The sequence below is a fragment of the Phaethon aethereus genome (assembly GCF_964289735.1).
Source record: "Phaethon aethereus genome assembly, chromosome: 6".
In the NCBI taxonomy this organism is placed as follows: Eukaryota; Metazoa; Chordata; class Aves; order Phaethontiformes; family Phaethontidae; genus Phaethon; species Phaethon aethereus.
Window position 1 is genome coordinate 17,049,067 of NC_138580.1, and position 24,578 is coordinate 17,073,644.

General features: G+C 42.8%; 1 protein-coding gene across 1 annotated transcript in view; it reads left to right on the forward strand.

Annotated features, from left to right (window-relative positions):
• Positions 1-3,831: 3,831 nt before the first annotated feature.
• The window catches only part of SMARCAL1 (SNF2 related chromatin remodeling annealing helicase 1), a gene marked incomplete at its 3' end in the record, with an annotated part of 37,115 nt that continues 16,368 nt past the window's right edge, over positions 3,832-24,578 (forward strand). The window contains exons 1-8 of the mRNA XM_082001342.1: positions 3,832-4,763; positions 5,446-5,496; positions 8,234-8,494; positions 9,689-9,739; positions 13,650-13,830; positions 14,761-14,911; positions 17,698-17,856; positions 19,656-19,721. Coding sequence (XP_081857468.1) covers positions 3,893-4,763; positions 5,446-5,496; positions 8,234-8,494; positions 9,689-9,739; positions 13,650-13,830; positions 14,761-14,911; positions 17,698-17,856; positions 19,656-19,721 — 1,791 coding nt within the window. The 5' untranslated portion in view covers positions 3,832-3,892. The remainder of the gene's footprint in view (positions 4,764-5,445; positions 5,497-8,233; positions 8,495-9,688; positions 9,740-13,649; positions 13,831-14,760; positions 14,912-17,697; positions 17,857-19,655; positions 19,722-24,578) is intronic.

The window sequence follows — 24,578 nt, forward strand, 5'->3', positions numbered from 1 at the left end:
AGCACTGAGAACCCCATTTCCTTACTTTTTTTTCACCGATGGGAGAGTTTCTTCGGAACTGGGTGCACCGTTTCCTCCCCAGCAGAGCTGGGGTGTGCTAACCCCTCCCAGGATTTTCATGCTACATCTCTGCTCCCTGACCCAGTATGTGAAGAGCGAGTCCAAGCCACTGCTGGAAGCATGTTCTGACTGAAAGGACACCTGGAGTGCTACCAGCAAACTGCTCACAAACGGCCTCTCATTTTGTAGGTCTGTTCTCTGCATGGCTGGGCTATTCCTTGTGCCTTGCTGAAGTTGTGCCATATGGAGCAAATGCTTCAACGTCTGTCTGTGTGTCTGCCTGACCGTGCAACCCAAGAGCTCTCTGCAAACAATACTCTGCTCTTATCGTTTTCACGAGCTGGGGACAGTCCCTGAAAAGGGCTTTTCTCCACTTTTCCCAAGGTTTCTGCCCCCCCCCCCGATATCACAAAGCATGGGGAGCCGTCACTAGAGACCTGGAACTTCACCAGAGACCTGGAATATCACCTGAGAACTTCTGCCCCCCTGCTGGCGGAGGAGAAGGTGGCTGGAAACAATTGCAGGGTTATGCTGTGCATGTTCTCTCTCTCTCTCCCATATGTGATGCTGGGATTCGGTTTAGCTTTGGGCAGTTATTAAGTGTAATAAGGAGAAAAAAGGTCTCTCATCCATTCCTTTCTCTTTCCACTGTGTAGCCAGCTGGAGTCTGCTGGCTTGCAGGGGAAGAAGGGGCAACAGCAGAGGATCTGAGTGAAGACAGAGGATCTGAGTGAAGACTACAGGGCTAAGCACTCTTTCCTAGCAAACCAGCTCTGCAGTGTGGGGGCTGCTGGAAAAATGTTCAACTTTTATGCTTTTCCTTAAGAGAAGCTGGGACAAAACCCTGGACCTGGACCTCTCCGCAGCCCTGTGGTTTTCTTTAAAAGCGGCATGTTTGTGTGCGTGTGGCATGCTCATGTCTGTGTGTGTGCGATTCCCTGGTGAGTAACGGCACTCCCAGGGCTGTGCTGTGTGTCGAGTCGCACCTCGTTCTTGCTGCCTGCCTTGTTTTTGTCGGGCTGATGAGCTCCTGACTAATGGCAGTCACTGCTGCTTAATCAGGAAGCAATTTAAGGATAACCTTTTCTAATTAACCAGCAGAGAGAAGAATGAATAAACTGTGAAACAGCCAGCTGGCTTCGGTGTCCCCAGCCAAAGGGTCCGTCAGGTGGGAGAAAATGGCATCTGGGGACAGGGATGGTGGCTCCAGACCCGCCACTGGGCAGGGCAGTGAAAGTCAGAGATGGGAGGGGGTTATGGTTCTCCCCAGGGCCTTTTCTCTGCTTTCTCCCCAGGTATTGCTCTGGTCATACACATGGGGATCATGACTGTCCAGGAAGGGCAACTTGATGTGTCTGATCAAGGCCCATATATAAATAAAACCCTGGGAGATCCTTTTATTCAGAATTTTGATGCAAATTATGAGTAATCTCTTTGTTACAAAGTTGTTCGTGGAATCAAAGAACAGCCCAGGTTGGAAGGGACCTCAAAAGATCATCTGGTCCAACTTTCTGTGGGAAAGGAAGCCTAGGTAAGATCATCTAGCATCCTGCCCAATCGCATCTTGAAAACCTCCAGTGATGCACACCGCACCACCTCCCTGTGGAGGTTGATCGATCTCAATGTAAAAAGTTTCTTTCACATATCAAGATGAAACCTCTTCCAGCACAACTTGTTGAACAGCATGAGGCCCAGTATCCACCCCTGAGGGACCCCACTTGTAACAGGCTGCCAGCCTGAGTAAAATCCATTGATAACTGCCTTCTGTGAGTGCCTGTGAGCCAATTTCCTACCCACCTCAGAGGCCACCCCTCCAGTCTGTTTGGCCAGTTTGCCAGAAGGCGGCTGTGGGAAACAGGGCCAAACGTTTTGGTGAAGTCCAGGTAAACAACATGGACTGCTCTCTCCATATGGACAGGAAGTGTTATTTTGTTGTCGAAGGTGATCAGGTTACTCTGTCATGATTTGCCTTTGGTAAAACCATGCTGGCTTTTGCCAAGCACCTGCTTTATTTGCTTTGTGATGGTTTCTAGACAGACTCACTCCATTACTTTCCCAGGGACTGGAGTAAGACTAGTGGGCCTGTAATTTCTTGGATCCTCTTTGGGGCCCTTCTTGTAGGCAGCTCTGATATCTGCCTTCTTGCAGTCGCAAGGGACGTCCCATCACCTCCACCACTTTTCAAAAATTACAGGCAGCGGCCTTGCACCAATGTCAGCCACTGCTCTTAACATCCTGGGGCAAACAACAGTATTCTCACCTTTTCCCACGCATTACCTCCATTTTTTATTCCCCACTCATAGTCACCCATTTAAACATCACATGCCATGGCGGGCCAGGCCTCACACACCAGAGGCAGCTGGTGAGGGAGCCCCGCCCCAACCATGCAGCACTAGATGCTGTCTGGGGCAAAGCCCTCAGCCCGTGGCCAACAGCAGGGGTCCGCACCCCGCAGGTGGGTCTCAGTCAAACCCCTGCGGGAGTGGCAGAGGCGGCCTCTAGCCCCCCGACTCCTACAGAAAAAATCGCGCAGTTCCCAGCACGCCTAAGATGGCGCCGTGAGGTGAAGACTACATTTCCCAGCGTGCCGAGCGCCCGGCGCACCGAGTTTTAGTTCCCGGCATGCTGCGCGCTGTAAGTTCTCTTCGTGCCGCCGGGCGGTATAGCGGCGTCTGCTGGGAGTTGTAGTTTGCGCGGCTTGCGCGCTCTTTGGCGGCGTACCTGGCCTCTGCCAGCCGGTGGGTGTGCGGGACTGTGGGTAGGGCGGGGTGGCTGGGCCGGGGCTGAGCCCAGGGTGGGCTGCAGCGGTGCCCCCGGGGGGCAGGGAGGGGCCGTGGCCTGCGGCGTGGCCCCTAGGCCCCGGTGGGGTGCGGTAGTGCAGGGCCCCTGTGGGATGGTGGGTGGTCCTTGAGGGCGGACGGGGATCCCAGCCTGCCGGGTGGAGGCCGGGACCTCAGTGGAGTTTGGGAGAGGGGAACGTGGTGCCTGGGAGAGGAGTGGGGCAGGGAGTGAGCCTTACTTCTTACAGGGTGGTGAGGAAAGTACGTTTCTGAGTGCTGGTCTTTTGAGTGCCCGCCAGTGAGGACGTGGGCAGCCCCGGAGCATAAAGCTGGGAGCAGACAGAGTGAGGCCAGTTCCTGGGACATGTGGTGTGAGCCAGGTTCTCGCTTTTATCAGAAGGTCCTTGACCTGCAAGTGGACTTTTCTCAAGGCAGGAGCTGACTCTGACCTTTGCAGTTTAGTATGTATCTATCTGCTACACGCTGTGAGATGCCCAAGAACTGGAAGGTGATCAGGAAATATAGGGTGTTATCCCATCTTTGCTGTTAGGTACCAGAAATATGAAACACTTCTATACATGACTGTAGAGATGTAGCTTTGCTTGTGTTTGCAGGGCTGTCTCTGCAGTGCAGGATGTCCCTGTGCTTGGCTATTTTCAGTTCTGCTAGGATTTGAAGAGAGAGATGCTCAGAACTGTAGTGGAATAGGGACTTTCTCCTTTTCCCATATATTTTATCTATGTCGGACTGGCATGCAAAGCCCCAGCACTGGTTGCCAGTATATGTTTGCTGATAATGGCTCAGCATTGGGCTGATAGCTTTGCTGTACTACTAGGTTTTTGTGTAGGATCAGTTAATAATACTCAGTCACTAATAATACTGAGTTATCAATACAGTAAGCATTTTGGGGGGGAACAGACTTGAAACTTCCTGTCTCTTTTTGCTGTTTTGTTTTTTTGTAGACTGGCCACCATTCCTGTAAAGAAGCAGGTGCCTCTGTGATTAATTCCCGATGCAGTTTTGATTCAGATTTGTTGCTTGAATTGTTGAAGATGTCATCAGGCCTTACAGAGGAACAAAAGAGAAGAATTGAAGAGAACCGCCAGAAGGCTTTGGCTAGGAGAGCAGAGAGGCTAGCAGCCCAGAGAAGTGGGCAGGTGGGGTTTGCTGGACCTCAGGTGAAAGAACAGAGTCCAGGCAATTGGGGAAACTTGAAGGAAGAAAACAATCATGTCAGGTTCATTAGCCAGCACGAACAGAATCCAAACAGTCCTGTGGAGCAGAAGAGCTATCTTCAGAAAGATTATAATCATTACACTACAAACCAACAGATGGCTGGTTCACATGGAGAGCAACAAAAGAATTGTTCAGAGGACTCGGAACAAGCAGGTGTCGTTAAGCAATTCCCTACAATGATCCCAAATTCTCTGAGTTATTCCCGTAAACATTACCTAGATGCTGGTGGTCAGGAACACGGACAACAAGCTTTAATTAATCTTGGTACATTCCAGCAGCCCAAATGCTACCCAGCTTTCGAAAACCCTACAGAACCATCTCATCCTAGATTAATTGATAACGGGCAGCCTGACGGTAGTAAAGATTTACGAAGTCAGAACAAATCTGCCATAAAATATGTTTCACCACCAAGCAGCACCACTCTGAGTGATTCAGAAATGCTGATAAACACAAGCAGACCAACAGAAAGAGAAGGGGGAGGTAGTGCCTCTCAGGCCAGTGGTAGGATGCAGAAGCTGACCAGCTCTGCTGGTGCAGGCTCTACTTTTGAAGCTGCCTCTTGCAAGAAAGCACATAGTGTTACAAAAGGAAAATGTGTGAAATATGGGGAAGACCGATTCCAGGTCGAAATAGGGTATAATGCTGAACTCATTGCTGTGTTTAAGAAGATACCAAGCAAAATCTATGGTAAGAATTGATTGTTTGCTGTTATTTCTGTTTTATGTTGGATTGAAATTTCAGTGTCTGCTGGAACTGTAGTTGCTATATGCTCTTAGCAGTGCAGCTATTGCTGGGGTAGAATACGTGGTATTAATGGGGGATTGGAAAAGTAAAGACAGCTGAAATTGGAAAGAATTCTGGGCATAAATAGCTTGAGCTTGGATTTAGTGAAGAAATCAGAAGCCATGCTTTATGAACAGTGCTCTAAGAAGTTTAGTGACAGCAGCTGGTCAGAGTCTTTTGGGATTGAAGGAAGAGAAGTTATTCATAAATTGGTATGGGAAAATGGGTCACCTCAGCTGTAGTTCAGAGTTGAGCTGATTCTGTTAATTAGGTTACTGAGAGCAGTGGAGTCTCCACCTTTTGGCTTGCTTCTCATCTTTTCTCCCTGACTTTTTGTTCTATTCTACTTTTGTTTCCTCCCATGTGTTGCTGCTCCTTGTGAATTGCTGCTGCATTCTTCTTGTCTTAGTATTGATATGCCCTATGGCTTTTTTGGTGTCATGTACCTGTAAACTTGGACATACTGTTTTTCAGACGTGTGTCAAAAGGTTTGCATGAGTAGATTGAATTCTTTCTTACCTCCCATGAACATTATACAACACCACTTTTTTCTACCCCAAATTATTCATATTCTGCCTGATTTTAGATCCTGCTATGAAAAAATGGAATTTCAGCCTGGAAGATTACAGCAGTTTCAGTAAGTAAATGAGTTGTTGAATGATAAAAAAGAATCCAAATCTTGACCCTCTTCTCCTGGCTTCCATAGTTATTATTTAGCTTTGTTATTGTGTGGAGTAATAAAAGCAGTGCTACTCAAACATAATGCCCATCTTTTAGGCATCTAGCTCATAACAATTTTCTGACACTGTAGTTGATTAGAAATAACTTGATTTTTCAGGTAGTCTAAATGCACAGGTTTAACTTTTTCTGCCACTGCTGAAATTTTCAGTAACCAACAAGCCTTATCATAGCAAAAATGTCTGCTGTGGAGGTACTTCATATGAATCTATATTGAGAACTGAGTGTGTTCCACTGGCTAATGCTTTATTTCTAGGTCCATTCATGTATTTTTTTTTTTTGACAACTTTTTTTTTTTTTTAACCTTTTTTTCCTGTTAATTTTGGGTGCCGGAAAAGGAAAAAGGGCAATTCTCTAGGGCTTTGAGCGAGACTGAGAATGGATTTGCCTTTTTTGGCATAACACGGATGGTTTTATCTTTTTTTCTCTTCTGTCATTTTGTTCTGGAAAGATCGAAAGATGATAGAGGCAAACACTTCAGGTAAGCTTTTCAAAAGCACATTGTATTGAAGCGAGTGATAAATCACTATTGATTTCAGTGGGAACAAAATTAGGCCTGTGTTGAGCACTGAAAAACCCACAGTTGAGTGCTGGTATTTTAGCTTCCCATGTGGGTTGCCACACATTTATAATTTAAATGCTGCTGGTTTGCTTGAAGTGTATCAAGCACAGATGAGAGCAGAGTCTTCTGCACCAAGGAGCTTGCAAATGAAGAGGGTGGTTTTTAGAAATTAGGCTTTTTTCCTTAAAGCTATCAAGTATATGAGTTCTCTCAGGAAAGTTCTTGACACGTGAAGACAATAGGTGATCAACACTGGACAATGATAGCGGGGGAAAAATACCCTGAGGAAAGGAACTGACTTAAAAGGGCCTTGGTTTGAAGTCTTGTAAGAGTAAAAACAATTATTTTAAAACTGCCCAGTGTTAGTTTTGTTCTTCTGAATAATGTTGTCCTGTATTGCATTTCTTTCTTTTACTGTAAATTAAACATTTCAGAATGTTTTGAAACAGATATTGAAATAAGAGTAAAATATGAATTGGTGTTTTGTTTTCCCAGTTTCTTTCAGTATTAGTTGTAGAGATGAGATCTAACTATATGATGCTAAAACAGTATCATCTAAACACTTTTGCTTGGTGCACTGGGAGGAGAAAGTCTAAACTGGTGGTTTTCTAGTCTTCTACTTTAAAAATTTTAAAAAATAAAAATTAAAAAATAAAAAGCTTTCACTTGTTGCTTTTAAACTTTTTCTTTGGAGTAGAAATCTCAAATGCTTGAGTTTATTCTGGAAGTCACTTTTTAGAAATAAAGTTGGAAAAAGTCCAAATGGCTTACTAACTGGTTAGGAAGAAAGCGTCTCAATTTGTTTCTTTCTCCCTTTTTTCCCCCCCCGTTTTCAAATCTTAGCCACTGAACTTAAATTTGTAAGTTTTTGTTGCATATCAGTAAGCTGGACTATTTAAAAAGCAGCAGGATGGATCATGATGGGCAGCTAACCCTCAAAGGACTAGATTCACCTGTGCTTACTCTAAAAAACTACTGGATTGGCGAGGTTGCCTCTCTTTACAAATACATGGAGGCAGAATATGCTCAGTGTTCCCCTGCTCTTGAGTCTAATGGACTCTGGAGATGCTAGTGAATCCGTGTGTTGCTGTAGTACCTATGAGTTGGAGTCCTGGGGATGAAACTCATTATTTTGGTGCTGTAAAAGTACAATAAAAAATGGTTCTTGTTCTTTGACCATCGCAGTTCAGCTATAATAGTAAAGAGGACATATGGGTATAGATTGGCAGAGAGACGCAGGGAAAACTGGAATGTTTATTACTGTGGATAGCTGTGGTCTCAGGCTAACAGCTGTGGAATGCTGTGTCCCTTCTCTCCCTATGCCCTGGGATCATGACAGAGGTGGTTGCTAATGATGAGGAAGATGGGAGTGCAGATGGCTGAGGGGAAGTACAAGTCTGACTGTAAGACACTGTAGAATAAAGGATGATGGACTTAAATTGTAACAAAGGAGATTTAGGGGTTTGGACTAGGTTCCTTCCTGAAATCATTTCTACAGTATTGTGAATATACAGCATTCTTCCTAGATGAGATTGCTTATCAGACATTGACATGAGGCAGGAGGCAGATATTTTTAGATCTTTCTCCTTTGCTGTTTGCAGAAGTACTTTACCATTTTCTCAGGTGCATACTGTTGATCACCATGCCCCTGTCCCTGCAACTTGTAAGTGAAAATGCTGTATGACTGTGTGGAATTTACTGTTGAATGTGGTTCTGCAGATTGCCTGCCCTGGCCTAGTGAGCCACATTTTGGGGTTGCTGATAGAGAGGGAGCCTAATGCAGTGACAGTGCTGGACAGGCCCTTGTTCACCCATGGTCACATGTTCCCCCTGCCTGTTCTGTATTCTCTGTGGAAAATCCCACCAACCTGCTCTTCCAGGCCATCACTCTCTATATTCTTTGTCCCTGTGAGTGAAAGCAGGGAATCATCATTCCTTTTAAACTTGAAGGTGCATGGCTTGTTTGTCATCCTCTTGTCCCTTCTCGTCCCAAAGCATCCTGTGCATCTTTAGTTTATCCGTGTTCTTTCTGATTAATTCTTCTCTCTGTATGTCATGCTTTTTTCTCCCTAAGTGGAAGCAGCAAATCAACTTTCATCAGTAATTCTGGAACCACTGGAAGGGGAAAATGCAGTTGGCTTGGCATCAGGCTCTCATTTCACTGATAGTAGGGTTGATCTGAAATCCCTCTTGAAGATGTGTAAGAACTGGAAGAAACCCTCAGCCCTTGTCAAAGGGAAGTGTGTGCTGATCTCTCGCTCGCGATTTGAGGTTGATGTGGGGTATTCTGCAGAAGTGATTGGAGTGTTCAAACAGATGGATTCCAGAAATTACGGTGAGTCTCTGGTTATTTCTGCTTTATTCTAACGATGATTTTAGGACTGCTCTTGGAGTGCTGTGAATGCTTCAGAGCAGAGAGGTTGTGTGAATACATCCCTCTGAAACAGCATGAGAGCATGTGCTTTGGTGAAGATTTTGAGAGCTCCTGTAGTGCTGTTATAGTGCTGTATCTGTGTCCTGTACTTTACTCGATGCCAGAACATGTCCTCTTCTGGGCCTGTAAGCCAAGGTGATGTTTCAGGACTCGGCATGATTACATTTACTGTTGAGATGGGATGTGCTGATAATTTGCCAGCAGTATAGAGGCCATGCATAAGTTCTTGTCTTTATTATAAAATGCAGTTGGACATTCTCATATTTCTCCTGCTTTACTGTGGTGTATAATGGCTGCAGCTGCCTGAGCAGATTAAGTTTACTAGCAGCTTTACTGACGATTTTGAGGCAAGTGGAACTGTAGAGCACTTTTTATGTTGGCATTCAGATTTCAATGGAAAAATACCAGTTTTCCCACCTGTAGTGTAGGAATGAGGCACAGAGTGATGAGGTGACCTGCACAGTGTCACGGCAGATCAGTGACAGCACGGGAAACAAATCCTGGAGCTTTTGTTCTTTGGGCAGGGCCCCACCTGGCTCGTTTTGTCTTCAGCTAACTCTGTATTCACTCTAACCTTCCCTGGAAGTTGTAGGCAGGTGCTACCCAGGGATAAACCTGCCAGACTTGTCTGGCATTCATGTTACATTTTGGGTATTGATGAATTGGGGGATTTCCTCTGTACCATCCTGAGCACATTGTCTGTAGGGTACAGAGGTACAATTGAAAGTGATTGTGTTACTGACTGAAGTCAGAATTTGTTGGTTAACAAATAGGAACCTTCTTGCAGTGAAGAGAAAGTAGTTGCCAAAATCCTTGGGCAGGTGGGTTCATTACAATGGTTCATTAGGGGAGCTGTCTTTGGCTTGCTCTGGTGATACCACGACTCTAGATGCATGCTTATACTTTTAAATCTTCTTCAAGCTGTTGCTTAATGTGAAAGCAAACAGAGGAGAATTGATTGCAGGACAAGGTAAGAATTCTTTTAAATCTGTTCTGAAATGCAGAGGGTATGGATGGATAGCCATGTTCTTATGGACAGAGTATTCAGTCCTTTACAAAAGAGACTTAAGACAGTGTTGTTTGTAACTATTGCAGATATGAACACAAGAAAGTGGAATTTCCTGCTGAAGGACTATCCCAAACTAAGTGAGTAGCTGTGTTTTCCTGGCTAGGGCTATTTTCTGGAGAGACACATTAATTCTAACTTTATTTCTTGGATGAAGCCTTTCCACTCTGGGGAGGTAAGTTGCTAATGAACCGCAAAGCAGGTGTCTTTCTGTTTTGTCAGACATTTGTTTGCCCAGACTCAAAACTTTTATAAATGTGTGTTATTCATGGCAGTCCTTTAGGGGCCCATCAGGAGGGTGGCTCTGTTTTGTCAGATTCTGCACTGAATTTCTATGCTGTTTCTTAGAGCACATGGATATATTTACTATCACAAAAGTTACTTTTATTGCTTATAATGTACAGCATCTCTACTTGAACTAAGGAGCTGCAGGAGAATGGATTCATCTGTTCCTACTTGACAAATTTGAAGAGGTCAGCATGGTGGCTGCCAGGCCTTCCTGTCCTTAAAGAAATTCTGTCCTATTGACTCTTCTTAGCTATGCTCCCCTTGTCCTCAGTGCCAGCCCGCCTCGCTCCCTTTTGTGGGTATATCGATGCATAACTGGCACAGCCACTCCTCACTTAGAAAACAAACGCATATCAGGCTGTTTTACTTCCAATTCTTCATTTTACTTACTTATTTTACTTACTTAATTTTACTTACTACAAGATTTAAGTAGTGTGCATGGTGTTGTGCTATTTCATTTCACACCCAGCAAATTTTGTTTTTCAGGTCAGAGCACTAGGTTTTCAAGTCAACTGATGATTTCTGTAACTGTGGTTAAACTGGTTGTTACAGTTTGGGTGGTGACTGTCTGATTTTGTTCAGCCTCACATGTAGGCTGGTGATTATGGCTTTCAGGCAGCACACAACTCTTAAGTTTTTAATTGATGTAGGAGGCAGGTTAGAATTCACGTTGCTTCTGTAGCTGAGTTGATTTTGAGGCAAACAAGAAGAGCTGCTTGTTTATCTTCCAGAAGTGTGCAGATCTGCTTGAAGCAGAAGCATTCTTCTTGAAGCAGAATTTCACATTCTACTAAAATGCTTCGGTGTTGGTTGATGAATGTTTAAAAGAAAGCTTAGCAAAAAAAAATTTTTAAGAGAGCATTATATTTTCCCTTGCAAGTGGAATCTAAGCACATAGTGTTGCTACAATGTTCATTTCTTGGTAGAAGTTGACCAGTAGACTCCTGCCTTTATGCATCTGTGTAATGCTGGTGGAACTATGACTCGCTGAACTGAAATGTAGAGCTGTTGTTTGTTGCGTTTTGTTTTGTTTTTAAAAAAAGGATGCCACTTTGCAAAATAATCCAATCTCAGCAGCATGCTCCTAGCACATCTGCTTCTTAGTTTTTTGTTTAGTTAAGTTTACAGAGTGCTTTGAGATGAATAGCATTACGCAAATCCTAAGTATTATAATTGCTATTTATCATCCCAGTTGGCCTGCTGTGTTTGCCTTGGTACTCATGTGAGGGTATGTGGCTGTGGAATTTGATTGGGATAAGCTTCAGAAAGATAATAAGCAAGGTGCTTTACACACGTGCTTAGAAAGTGTGACTGAGTGTTTCAGAGCTGAAATACTGCTGCTCAGAGTAGTTTTTGTCCAGCATGGGCTCCTGCTTCCATGGGATACTGAAACATGTTTAATAATTGAGTATCTGCCTGCTTCTATGATGCATGTCTCAATAACATTAGTAATGGTTGTAGGGCTGAAAGCCACGTTGTGGGGCCTTGTAGGAATGTCAGATCATGAAAACAAGTGAGTGTGTCTTGGGGGAGAGTATTATGAAACTCCAGGATTGGCAGGTTGAAAGGCCTTGATTTCAATGAGAGCTGATGATCACTCTCAATTTGCTAAAAGGGTCTTTTGTACGTGCACAGGCCCTGATCCTGTAGCACATGCTAGGCAGTCTGAGCAAACACATCATCTCCCAGACTGTCACACTCTGCCATGCTGGCTGGCAGCTGAATACATCACATGAAGTATTCAGAACCCACAGATTTAAGGAAAGCAAAAAAACAATTTCTCTGTAAATATTCTTGCAGGGTACCATTTCTGAGGGCATTTGAGGCTTACAGCACGTGCCTTTTTGACGAAGACCATTTGCGTTGTGCATGTTCATTTACCTATGTCAAAATATAAAAAAAGACATTTAAAAGGCTGGTTGCCATTTCCAGCAGAGAGATGTTAGCTGGAAACTGTTTGTAGAGGTTAATGTTTCTTTGCCTAGTTGCTCAGTCATCTTTATATAAAGGTCACTTCAGTAAAAAATGTCTGTTGGATGAATCATGCTGGTGGCAGATATATCTTAATCACTCTCCCAGCTCATGTACAGAACAATAGCAACAGAATTATCAGTGAGCAAATTGTAGCAATTATGCTAACACATAGCTCAGTCTGAGAGTGTAATAACAAGCTTGTGCTGTACTTCGGTTGGAGAGAGTTCCTGCTATTGAAGAAGTATAAATTAAACTGGAGAGTTTAAAAAGTTTGGTCATTGCCCAACCACAAATGGAAATCTTTTCATATGTATATTTCTTGGAATTGCTTTCCCCCTTCATATGGCAGGGGTCCATCCTGCTGCTTTCATCTTGGAGATAACTGAAATGAAAATACCTAACTGAATTCTGGAGGTGCATTTACTGCTGGTATAGTGAGTTCTCATTTCAGGTTGCATAGCTCTGGTTGTTTTTGCAAACAGTTGTTTTATGCCTTCCTGACTTCATATACAAACCAACCACTAAATAAATAAAAAAAAAAAGCTTCCTGCAATAAAGGATCTGTGCACGTGGATTTGTGTTCCTAGTGTAGAGGTGTCTTGTTTCTTGGTCAGTGGTCAAAGATTGATTACTGAACATGTTTTCCCAGTCCCAGCTCACCGCATATTTTAAACTGCTATTTGTTTTCATAAAAACTTACTGTTGGACTAAAAAGAAATACTTTTATCTTTTTGGGATAGGATAGAGAGGCTACTGGAGGGGACTGAAATAAGGTTGTCTAGGAGGAGAATTGCTCTGATGCTTGTTGTGATGCACGGGTTGAAAAGATGAAGGCCCTGAGGTCTTTGCATAATGGAGGCTAGGGATCCCGTTAGTTCGACTGCAAAGGTTTTATGCTGCAGGTAAAGTTGAGAGGCTTCATGAGGGAAACAACAGTAGTGGTGAGCGACTCAAGTGGCTGCCGGGGGGATGGTTCTGGCCCGCAAGCTGCTTCAGTCCGGGAGAACAGCAGTGGACACAAGCTGAGCAGGGAGTTGCCATTGGTACCACATCCCTGAAAGATGGCTGTCAGAGCGCTGCTGATGGTGGTACAAGAGCAATTTCTCTGAGTCTTGAGGTTTTTGGTTTTTTTCCTGTTTTCTTATCCAAACATGGTACATGAGGGGTGATAAAGTGGAGACAGAGACAAACCTGTGTGAATTTGGGAACAGGAGGAGAAGAGAGTTTTCAAAGCTGAAGACGTATGATCTTCTGTAGCTACGTCTGTCTCAGGTCACTCCTGATCACTCAGGGATGGTGGAGACCTCAGAGGTGTTTAATGCAGAATCCCAAGGTCAAGATAAAGGTGCCCTTGCCTTCTAGGCTTCAGGAGCTCTTTTGTTCAAATCCATACTTTTATTTCTGAGTAAAGTGTTCCCTAAGCTGCCCTCAGTGTGAATAATCCAGCTCCAGCTGTATTTGTAGCAATCATTTCTGAATGATGGCATCAGACTTTCAGTTTTTTATAACCAAGTCTAAATATGAGGGGAGGAATGTGATTCATCATGCAATTCTGAAATAGAATTCAGGGAAGAGGCCAGGCCAACACCTGTGCATGATGCAGTGCTTTCTTGAGCTGTTTCAGGATAGGAAATTATATTGTTGATGAGGTTGAGGGTTGTGCCCTGACATCCATAATGTAAGTTGTGTGTATGTTGCCCTTCTGATAAACTGCTCTGTTCTTTGCAGTGGAAGTGTTACAGAGCCTTGTGTCAGTAGAAGTGGAGCCGCTGCCTGAGGCAGTAGTACAAACCTTTGCTGCTCAAATGCAGAGATCTACATCACAGACAGACATTCCTGATGCTGACCTTTCAGTAGTGGACTCCGAAATTGTGACGAGCCTCATGCCCTTTCAGCGGGAAGGTGTGAAGTATGTCCTTTTTGCATGCTGTTAAGAGCTAGTCTTTGCCTAGAATTGTGTACTTTATGTTGGTGTCCAGGCTGCATTCTCTTCCATGGAGGGCTCCACATTTCTCCAGAGTCTTGGGCTGTTACACTCTGGCACTCTGGGCTCTTGGCTGTTTGGTATGGTTTGTTTTGTTGTGGGCTGTTTGGTTTTTTAATGTGGATTTTTTTTTTTCGAGTGACACATCTATTCTGTTTCTAGCTAGAATTCTTCATCACGAGTCAGGAGGAAAGTAGCATTTTGCTAGTCTCATAAAATTGTTCAAATGGTACATCTCTGATCTCCCTCTTGTGATTCATTATGTGCCTAATTGTCATATGATTTTTTTATTTTGTAAGGTCATCTTCCCCCCACCCCCAAGCGCATCTCTGTTGTTGTTGTTTTTTAAATATTAACTACACATGGGAAAGTGCCAGAAAATGGGAACCAGGCCCTGAAAGATTTAAAATGACTAATTGCCTGTAGAGATAAACTTTTAAATGTCCCTGTCCCCATCATATATGGTTATTAGTTGTTTACTTCAAGATGAAATCCAAGAAAGTCTGTGCTTACTGGTGTTAAAGTGGCATTGTTATTTTCTTAGCTTAGCCAGGAGGAACTCTGGGACAAAATTTGACTAATATCATGGAAAGAATGTGCCCTAAATAATTGTAATTTCATTTGAGAAAGAAGTATGGACAGGACTGAACCACTTCAGGAGCTTATGAGCTTTGAGAGATTTGTGAGAGTTGCTTACATGTTAAGACTGAGGGAGAAGATCCAGGTTTACTGAAGAACCCAGATCCCTTCTAGGTGATCCACGTTACAGTCTTGGTGATGAATTGTGCTCATCTTGGCTGCCAGGACAGATAGTAACCAATTTCTTGACTCATTTCCCCTCCCTATTTTCCCCAGTTTCGCAATTTTAAGAAATGGACGTTTACTTCTTGCGGATGACATGGGCTTGGGCAAGACCATCCAGGCGATCTGCATTGCTGCGTATTACCGAAAGGAATGGCCGTTGCTGGTGGTGACTCCTTCTTCTGTGAGGTTTACATGGGCAGAGGTACTGTGTGCTTGAGCCTCTGCAGGTGGCCAGTAGAGGGCAAGTGTGATGGTTATGCTGTGTTGCACTCTGTACAAGTTAAAACTTTGAAAAATTGTATATTAACAGAAAGAAACTAAAAATTGTACTCATTTAGAAACTTTGTGGTGGGAAATTGCTTGGCATTGACTGTATGGTATATGTCTCTCTTCTTTTATTAGCTGATTCTCTTTTTGTTTAGCTGATCCGTGGGAAAGAGGTAGATCTAGAGAAAGTACCTCCTCTGACCCTCTGTTAACTTTGTTCCTGCAAGTCAGCCTGGCTCCAAGGGGCCATTTTACTCATCAGTGTCAAAGGCAATAGTTGCATTCAAGCAATTGTCTGTTGTATTCAAGCCCTTCATAGCAGAATTTGCCAGTCCCTTGACTGGAATAGAAGCCCAGATGCTGTGATTCTCTGCTCTGTTCAAGAGGCCCCATTATCATCATCATTAAGTGTCTGTTATATTATGTCTCTTGGCCTGTCCACTGTGTGTTGCTGACTCCTCTGAGTCCTTTATTCATGTTCAGCAGAAGTCCAAGAAAGCTTGTATAGTTGGGAAATGTATCTTGAAATAAATCATTGTCGTGACTTGTACACTGTGGCTTTTGGGTTGCCATAGCCTAGTTAAATGTTCACTGTGGAAGAAAAAAGTGAGCCAGAGGTTTTAGGTCAGTAATTTCATGCCTGAGCAGTTTAGCTTTCCCTGGAATGTTGCACTGCAGAGAAGTGTATTGATTAGGATTTGCTGGTTTGGTGTTGTAACCAGGTTGTTAGAGCATCTTGGTGTGTGTGTTAATGTCCAGTAGTGCAACAACATGTTGGGTGACAAGAAAAGAAAATTGTTTACTGAACAAGGGAGTGATGCTCATCATGTTTGATATTTCAAAGGCCTGTAGATCTCTGGGTCAGCACCTAACCTGAGTCCATGGCTTCTGTGGCATACCTACTGTGAACAATTTGGGGCCTGGTTTCCTGAAGTACTGGGCACCTGCAGCTAAACTGCTACTTCCTGGTTCAAGAGATTTAAGCAATTTGAGATGTTTGGTTTTGTAGGGGTTTTTTTTGAGTGCTTGATTTCTTCTTCCTTCCCCTACTCCGGACTCCCCAGGAGGGTCTTGTGGGAGATGTTTTGTTAGGACACTTGCTTTAGAATGATCTGTGTTGCTTTGGGTATGTGAAGGGTGCAGGTCTAAGAGCAATATGTTACAAAGTGGAAGAAGGTGGAGTTTGTTACGAGTGGTAATCTACTCAGTTCGTTCTTGCACAGATGTCTTTTACTGTAATGGTAGAAGCTTTTGTTGTGTCTCCAGAGCTGAATTGCCAGAAATTGTCTTAATCTCAGAGTTGTCAGCAGTTTATTTTCGCTTTCTGGGCTCAGGCCACTGAGTGCCTTTACGTTCAAGGTGCCATAGGAAGCTAGCTGAAAGATGCAAGGTACTCTTGGGTGAGAAGTACTGCAGCCATGTGCATCTGGAGTTCAGCATTGAAACTTAATTAATGGTCAGGGAAGGGCAGCACTTCTTGTGGATAAAGGCCAGCATCAAGTGAGCAATATAGAATTACTTTTATGGTGTGAATTACTCACGCACCCTTTATAAAAGGAGCGGGCAGTACGGCTAGGAACTTCCATGTACTCTCCCATTGCTGCCGCCTTTAAGTTTTGACTTAGCGTCAGCTGCATGTTTTTTTTTGGTTGGGATCTGACCTTGCTCACATGTTGGCCCATTTTGGTTGTAGTTCTTACTGTAAGTGGTGAAGAATAATTAATCGTTAGTTTCTCACATACTGAGAAATGTAAGAAGCTTGTATTTAACTCCTCTGGCTGCTGCATGCGGTTGCTGAACAGAGGAGAGGAATGGTGCTTGGGGGATATCCACAAGTGAAGGGCCTAGAGACAGAGATGCCATTTCTTATCAACACTTGGATACATTTCTGTAGGGACCAGGTCCTGATTGCTAAAGCCCCAGCCAGTTCTCTGCAGATCAACATCAGCAGAACTCAAATATTGCAGAGAGGTTGCTGTCATTTGGGAAAAATTACAAGGGAAATGGTGGATGCTCAGTAGCTAACAGATGGGTTTGGGGGAGGATAACTTGCTCCAGTGTGTGGAGCATTTCAAGAGGTTGATTTGAATGACTATCACCACATGTATTTCAGCTGCTGTCATAGAGCAGCTGGTGTGTTGTCAACTTGATTTTTTAATTTTGTTTGTTTGTTTGGGTTTTTTTGGTAGACTTCTTAGGAAGGAGAGGTAGTGGAAGAGTTTTGTTGTTCTGGATGAGTTGTACTTCACCCTCATGGTGGAGTAAACATTGCTATAGTGAGAGATATTTACTGCTTAGAAATCTGTTTCACAGCCTGAGGCTTCCTGTTGAGTGGGAAAACTAAATTTCCCTGTCAGTAGTGGTCACTGCATTCTCTGGCTCTGAGCATAGCAAGTAACATTGTCAGGAGGTTATGCACATTTGTACTACAGACCAGATTTCTTTTTCAGTAAGAAGCAAGAACAGAGCATGTTTGAGCCTTTCTAGCTGTGGAAGGTAGATTTGGCCTTATAGCCTGAGTTCTGTTCTTGATCTTCCCATTATTAGGGTTGTTGCCTTGTGAAAGCTCCTTACCCTTACTGTGCTCCCAGCTGATGTCTAATGGTGGGTGGGGTGCCTCCATGTTCTAAGCATTCATGAGGATGCTGTGTGTTGTGCTTTGGGATCCTGACAGAGGAGATAAGCACCAGAATGCAATTAATTGCTTTCCTTTTTCTCCAGGCATTTCACAGGTGGCTTCCATCCTTGAGTCCAGGTAGCACCAATGTCATAGTAACTGGCAAAGACAACCTAATGGCAAGCTTGATCAACATTGTCAGCTTTGACCTCCTCAGCAAGATGGACAAGCAACTTAAGAGCACTTTCCAAGTAGTTATTATTGTAAGTGGTACACTAAAATTTTGAAGTTAATTGTATGCTGCAAATGGGGTAACCTTTGTGTCATACAGCAGAGGAATGTGAAGTGGGCCTTATTCAGGGCTGAAACTATCTTTTCAGTAATTGTGTCTGTGATCACAGCTGTCTTCATGAGTATAAGCAGGAGGTTTCTCTGGAGCCTTTTGAGATAACTGGTAGAGTTTAATTCCTTTTCGATTCCCAAGGCTGTGTTTTCTCTTTTACTGGTTATGGTGCCTCTCTGATTTCATTGTGGCTGGGCATGTCCTCTGCTGGAGAGAAAGGTGTTTAATGTGGTGTGTCAATACAATAGTCTTGGAATTGTATCTTTTTTAAGGGGATTGGACTTCAGGGTGGTGTTAATGTTTATCCAGTAAATAGATAATCTCTCAACATCAAGTATGTGGGTAAAGCATCAAAAAAATCTCCCTTTGCTTGTGTTCCACTGACAATCTGCATTAAGCCTCCTTTGATCACTTGTATCATTTCTTTTGTAAATGACTTCAAAATCCATTTTCTAACCTTTTACACAGCCATAGTAAAAGGCATTTTTCTAGATTTCAGTTACTAAAATTCAAAACATCTAGTGTTTCAAATGCAGCTTGGATCAATAGAGACCAAATTGTATATGTAGCTTCCTATGACTGATGTTCTCAGTCTAGTTTTCAGCACATATGCATCTGTCCCTAAGATCATGACAACTGGAACATAAACCTTTTGTTTCTCAGCATCGGATGGGAATGTGGCAATAGGTGGAGTTCTTTGGAGACCAAACTACTCATGGGGGAATTGATTTCCGATTTCCCCTCCCCCCCCCCCTTTTTATTTTTTTTCCCTGCCCCTTCTCTGACAAGACATTCTGGCAGGGTGGAAATGCAGGTTGTTATTTTTGTATGCTGGTGTTTGGAGTAAAGGGACTTGGGCTCTAGGGCTACTGCCCTGGAACCTTTTGCCAGCCCTGAGCTGGCAGATATTCTTACTGTGTGTTTATATCTTCAAATTTGGACCCTGTATATGTGTTTACAGATTAGAGTAGTCCTACTGAGTCCTGAGCTTCCCTGCTTTTCATCCAATCTTCTTTTGATGGCTGGGAACATTAATGTAGCTTATTTGTTAATCAGGAGGGAGAAGGCTGTGCCTGAGAGGCTAAGCAATTGTATTGTCTTTGCATGCATGGTTGCTTGCTCATCCACACATGGAAAGATGAGACAGTACCCTTGGAGGGTGCTGATTACTTTTTGTGTCTTAAGTTCTGCCTTGCTACAGCAGTAGAAGTGAAGCCTGTTTGGGGGTGATGTCTCAAGTAGGAGCCTGTTATCCACCTGGTGAGCCCTATCAGCAGAACAGTTGGATCCTAATTAGATTTCTTTTTTTCCCTATCATTTTCATTAACCCCTTATTTAGGGAAGTGGCACTGTATAAGCCTCCTATGTTTGCTGTATTTAAAGGACGCATAGGGTCAAGTGAGTATCAGTGGTGGAAATAATATTCCTCTTTCTCCTTCCCTCTCTGCTCACTTGTTTGTGGTCATTTGAGATTCATGGCTTTAAGGTTTGCTTTCTGTTCCATTTGCTTGCAGCTGCGGGTTTGAATGTAGGAAGCCTGCTACTCTCCATGTTGCCTTTTCATTTAGAATTTGATGTCACTATCCCAGTGCTTGAAATATCCTCTGGGATGATAGGCTTGTAATATTAGATAGCTGAGAATACTGGGAATTTGTTCTGAGGCCTGCAGTTGGACTATGGATCAGAACTGTCTTCACTTCCATGCTTGTTTTGTTTCAGGACGAATCTCATTTCCTGAAGAACATAAAAACTGCACGATGCCGAGCTGCCATGCCTCTACTCAAGGTGCGTATGCTGGCTGCCAAACCTCCAGCAGCTAAGGTCAGGCTCCTAAAGCAGTGTTGCTCCATTTACCAGGTTTAGGAGCCAGCAGCTGAATTCTGTTGTTGTGCAAGTGGAAATCCAGGTAACGTTGTAGATCCAGGAGCAAAATTTGGATGGATTTGTTTCCATACAAATGTTAGATAGTAAGACCTAACTAAAGAACTTCAGAAGTTCCCTTGATCTAATTGTGGTACTGCCACTGATGAGTTTTATGGTGGTGAGAAAAAGGGAATGTCAAAACTTACTGAGTGTATTCAGGGAGAGTAGAAAGAATATAGTAATGTCAACATAGCTTGTTTAATGGAAATAATGATTATCAGTTACTTCTTGGCACACAAATTGGTGCCATATATCAAAATGACATTACCTATGTCCCTTCCTGAGTTCTACTGTTATTGCAAGCTTTCAATGTATATGTGTGGCTGGGGTTCAGCAGCATTCCTGGTGGTTAAACGTATAGAACTAGTAGGAAATGGCAGAATGTGAGGTTTAGCAAGACAAGTGGCCCAAGAAGGGAGGCAATATTCAGTTATGCAATAACAGGAGAAATAGAAATTTTAATGTTTGCCTGTTGTCCTGTGATCAAAGAATCAAACTTTCCTTAGTAGCCTCTAGTAGATTAAAGTTACGAGTAGTTTCTAGACACTGCAGAGTGTGTACATTAGAACAAGGTAAATGCAGTTCCTCTTCAGCAATTATCAGCAAGTGTATATAAAGAGAAGATTCAATCTGTGACGGCTTTATAGCAACCAGCTTTTATATGCAAGAGTCTTAACGGCAAGCCAAAGGTGGTTGTCCTTGAATAACTTGATTGTTCTCTTTAAAGGCCTGACTCTTGTCTTCTCTTGGGTTTCAAATCACTTCAGGCTTTTAATCTTTGGAAACTAGTAGGAGGTCCAGTTTTATGAACAGTTTGAAGTACAATAATTAGGGTGTATGTCTGAAAATGGTGAAAAATAACAAATAAAGCTCATCACAAAATGTTCAAAAAGTGGTCTCATCCTTTCCTACTTGTAGCTTTATGTAAGGATCAGCTTGTCAAAATTATTTGCAGGCTACAAGATATGAGAGTGAAAGATGGTAGCTGTTAAGCGGAGGTTAATTGCCTGTATGCACTTACTGAGAATTTACAGTTTTATGCTGTCACATCACTGGTCTTGGAGAATTGAGAACTGGTGCTTCTGAAACTGAATTTCAGTCTTCAGAAAGCATTAAGAATTTCATGTTTGTATCATGCATTATCTCACCTGCAAAAAGTGTACAGTACCAGATGTTTTGTGTTAGATGTTATGATAAGTTTTGTTCTCCTACTTGCCGACTGTAACTTCTGAAGCAAGTGTTTGCTGTAATAGCCACTCTTCTGCCCTCTTTGCTTTCCAACACAGATGTTTTGCTCTAAAACTAACCCCTTTGGCAGCTTTGTTTTCAACATCTAGAGGGTGATGCGATGTTCACTAATGGCACAGCACATCACAGAATGCTTTCGTATTTGAAAGAACTGCCAAAATATGAGGAGTTTTTATCACTTCAATACTGGATTTAACAACTATGCTGTATTCGTAGTAAATAGTCAATGGGGTAAAAATTAGGAATATTTTCATGATACTTTGAGATTATTGAATAAGAAGCATTGATAAACACGCTGCTGAGGATAATATTCTTGCCCTCTTTACGTTAACAGGATTAGAGCAGTACTGGGGCTCTTTAAAGAGACCAGAAAAAGCTGTCTCCGTAGGCAAGCCCTTGATATGTACACTGCTTCTAGCACCTCAGTCCCTACCTTAAGGTCACAGTGTGAAGCCATGCCAGTGCTGTAACCAGAGCCCATGGAGCCAAGTCATGCCTTGTCTACCTTCTGAGCGTTGCCACTTCTATCTGTTCTTAACATTATACTACTTTAAACATTCTGAAATTGCCATAGTTGCTGATATTTCTTAGAAGGTTCCCAACATCCTAAAGCATGAAAGCTTAGCCTTGAACTGGCTTTTGGGGACAGAAAAGGAAAAAAAACCCAAACAACCTAAAAATGTGATCCTTGGTCCTTATATGCTACAAAGATTTATGAGTCCATAATGACACTGGACAGATAGAAGTTAAAATGTTTCTGAGCCTGAAATGTTTCTGTCACTTCCATCTGTATTTAATGGATTCTTTTTATCTTGATAGAATCTGCTTCTGTGATTTCTGCATTTGAATAATAAGTAAAATGCAAAAATTACTGTGACTGGATAGAAATGCACAATAATAAGATTAAATCAATAGATTCATAATAAAATAACTTACCTTGGATATTCATTTTGAATCTCTCTTGTTAGACAGCCAAGCTGAATCTCCACCTCTGAAATATTTAACCCATGGTTACAGAATTTAAAGCCTCATTTTAGTTTTAATATCTGACATTGACCAGTTTACAAAATGAAGTGGTATTTTTAGCCACTCAGTAATACTTCGTCTTTTCCTGCTCTCTTGCATATATTGCAGAGCAAGTGTGGTATGGAATTGTCAAGCAGAACCATGTATTAACCATGTGGCCAAAGTTTGTCAACTGGGAAGATCTAGACATTTTTTTAATACTAAAAAACCCCACAAACTGTGTGTGTGCGGTATGTGGTATGTGTAGTATTCAGTATCTTTTGTGACATACTTAGCTGCTACCCTGACAGAGATTTAGGAAAGTTTTGCCTGTGACAGTAGGAGATGTGACCAGAAAGACTTTTTAGTGCACTTTTATAATGGCTGGATGTATGCAATGACCATGCTCGCTACCTGGTGGCTTGCCCCAGGTTGTCATTAGTTTAGAGTAAGCGCACAGACATATTGTGCCCAATTGATTATTATTGGACAAAACTTTGAGAGGAACTTATAATTACACAAACGGTAAGATAGGGTGAGCTGAAATACCAGCAGCAAAATGTTTAGGCCAGATTTCTTATTCCCTTCACATTCCCACTGGATGTGCAAACTTGTGGGCGTGCAGACTTGTACATGGGGGAGGATGCTTCATCCACCCACATGGAACCAGGTGGCAGAGTTTGTACAGTCTGTGTGCATCCCTGCAAAATTATGGAGATGGATGGATTGAAAGCCGTAGTAGAAAACAGTCCTTTGATGTTTTGGCATGTGGCAAAAATCCTGCTTTCAAGCTCAGCCAGCTTTCACGCTGGCCAGTCTGTGCCAGCAGCTGTGTGAGATCTGTCCCTCGCTTCAGCATCTCTTACACTACTCAAGAGGGTTAGAAGTTCCTGTGTTCAGAGTGGTGCTTTTGTCTTGTTTCCACACACATCAAAGTGAGAATGACCTTATACTGTTGGGCTTTGGTTGAGTTACCATTTCCAGGCCTGGCTTGTCCCCACCCCTAATCCAGAGCTGTGGCAATCAGTAATAGGACCTACTACTTTAGTCTCATGATTGGGACTAAGTTCTCCTGGGTGTACTGACAATATTGGTTGTTCCCTTTGTCTCTGTCCCACATCTGCCTCCCTCAGACACAGAAAGTGTCATGGTATTATGCCTTTTGTAAGCATTTTGGTTTTTCCTTCCAAGTTTGGCCCAGAGAAAGGAACATAGGAGCGGGACTATACATGCTGCCAATATCCATAAAACAGCAAAGCTTCAGGGATGTAGATGAAGCAGAAACAACAAAACTGAAGTTTTTCACTGATCTGTGGTGGGATCTCTTAGGGACCAGAGTGAAAAGGATTCCATATCCTTTGACCAGCCAAAGTGCTGCATGGTCTCTGTTCTTCTGTAATTGCATGGAGTATTGCAAGGCAGTGGAAAGAGGGGAAGGTCTCAGTGGAACATGGGTGAGTTTTTTGGAAGCATGACAGTAAGTTTTTAGTGAAGAACTGGGTTAGAAACTGAGAAATAATAGTATCTAATCAATTATTCCAGTGGCATAAAGTGGTCTTATTCCTGCTGTGCTCCGTATGGGCTTTGTTCATTTGTACATTTGGGTAATATTACTAGTGTGATCGTTCTTGTTGAGCTGCTGTTCAGGTTAATAGCATGATGCACATCCTGTTTGCAGGATTAAAGGTCTTTGTTTCTATTATGGAAGTCCAAACACGTTGGAGTCTAATACTCTTTGTGCTTGTTTTAGTAAAGAGATGCTTAAAAATAATAGAGGGAAATAGGTCAATGCTGAAGGTAGAAGGTGAGGGGAGAACACAAAAATCTCAATTTCCAGTGGGAAATAAATAGCAGCTGTCTTTAGGCACTACAAACTCATATGGATTGGATAAATAAAGCTTTGCTTGTTTTCACCTGCTGAGAGAAGGAACTTCGTCTTGAAATTGGAGAAGCTGTGGGCCCTCAAGGCTGCTTCTTCAGATCTGCTCTTACCTTCCAATTTCCCTTCCTTGAAATAGAGAGGTAGTGTAATTTTCTTCAGTCATAGCTGATCGTTGCCATTTGATACACATTCTCTGTCTAGATGTCACTTAAGAATAGGGAAGGGCATTTATATTTTTTGGAATAACCACTGTAGGATGATCTTGTCATGCCTATATGCAGAGCCCTATCTATCTTACCCAAGTACACAGACAGACTCCTCAAAACAGCTGCAACTCTTTCCCTTATCAAATCTTCTATTTCATCAGGTGATTATCTCTAATATGGGCACTCTCATATTTTTCATTTCACAGGATAAGGTATTCTTATGCTAAGCAGTTCAAAATGACAGAGTAAGCAGAAACTGGGGACACAAGTAATTGTACAGCCAGAACCAGCCACACTTATTTAAAAAAGTATGTCAGTCTGTTAGCATATGGCAGAGCTCATGCTGTGAAATTCATTTAATACAGAGACAGTCATTGT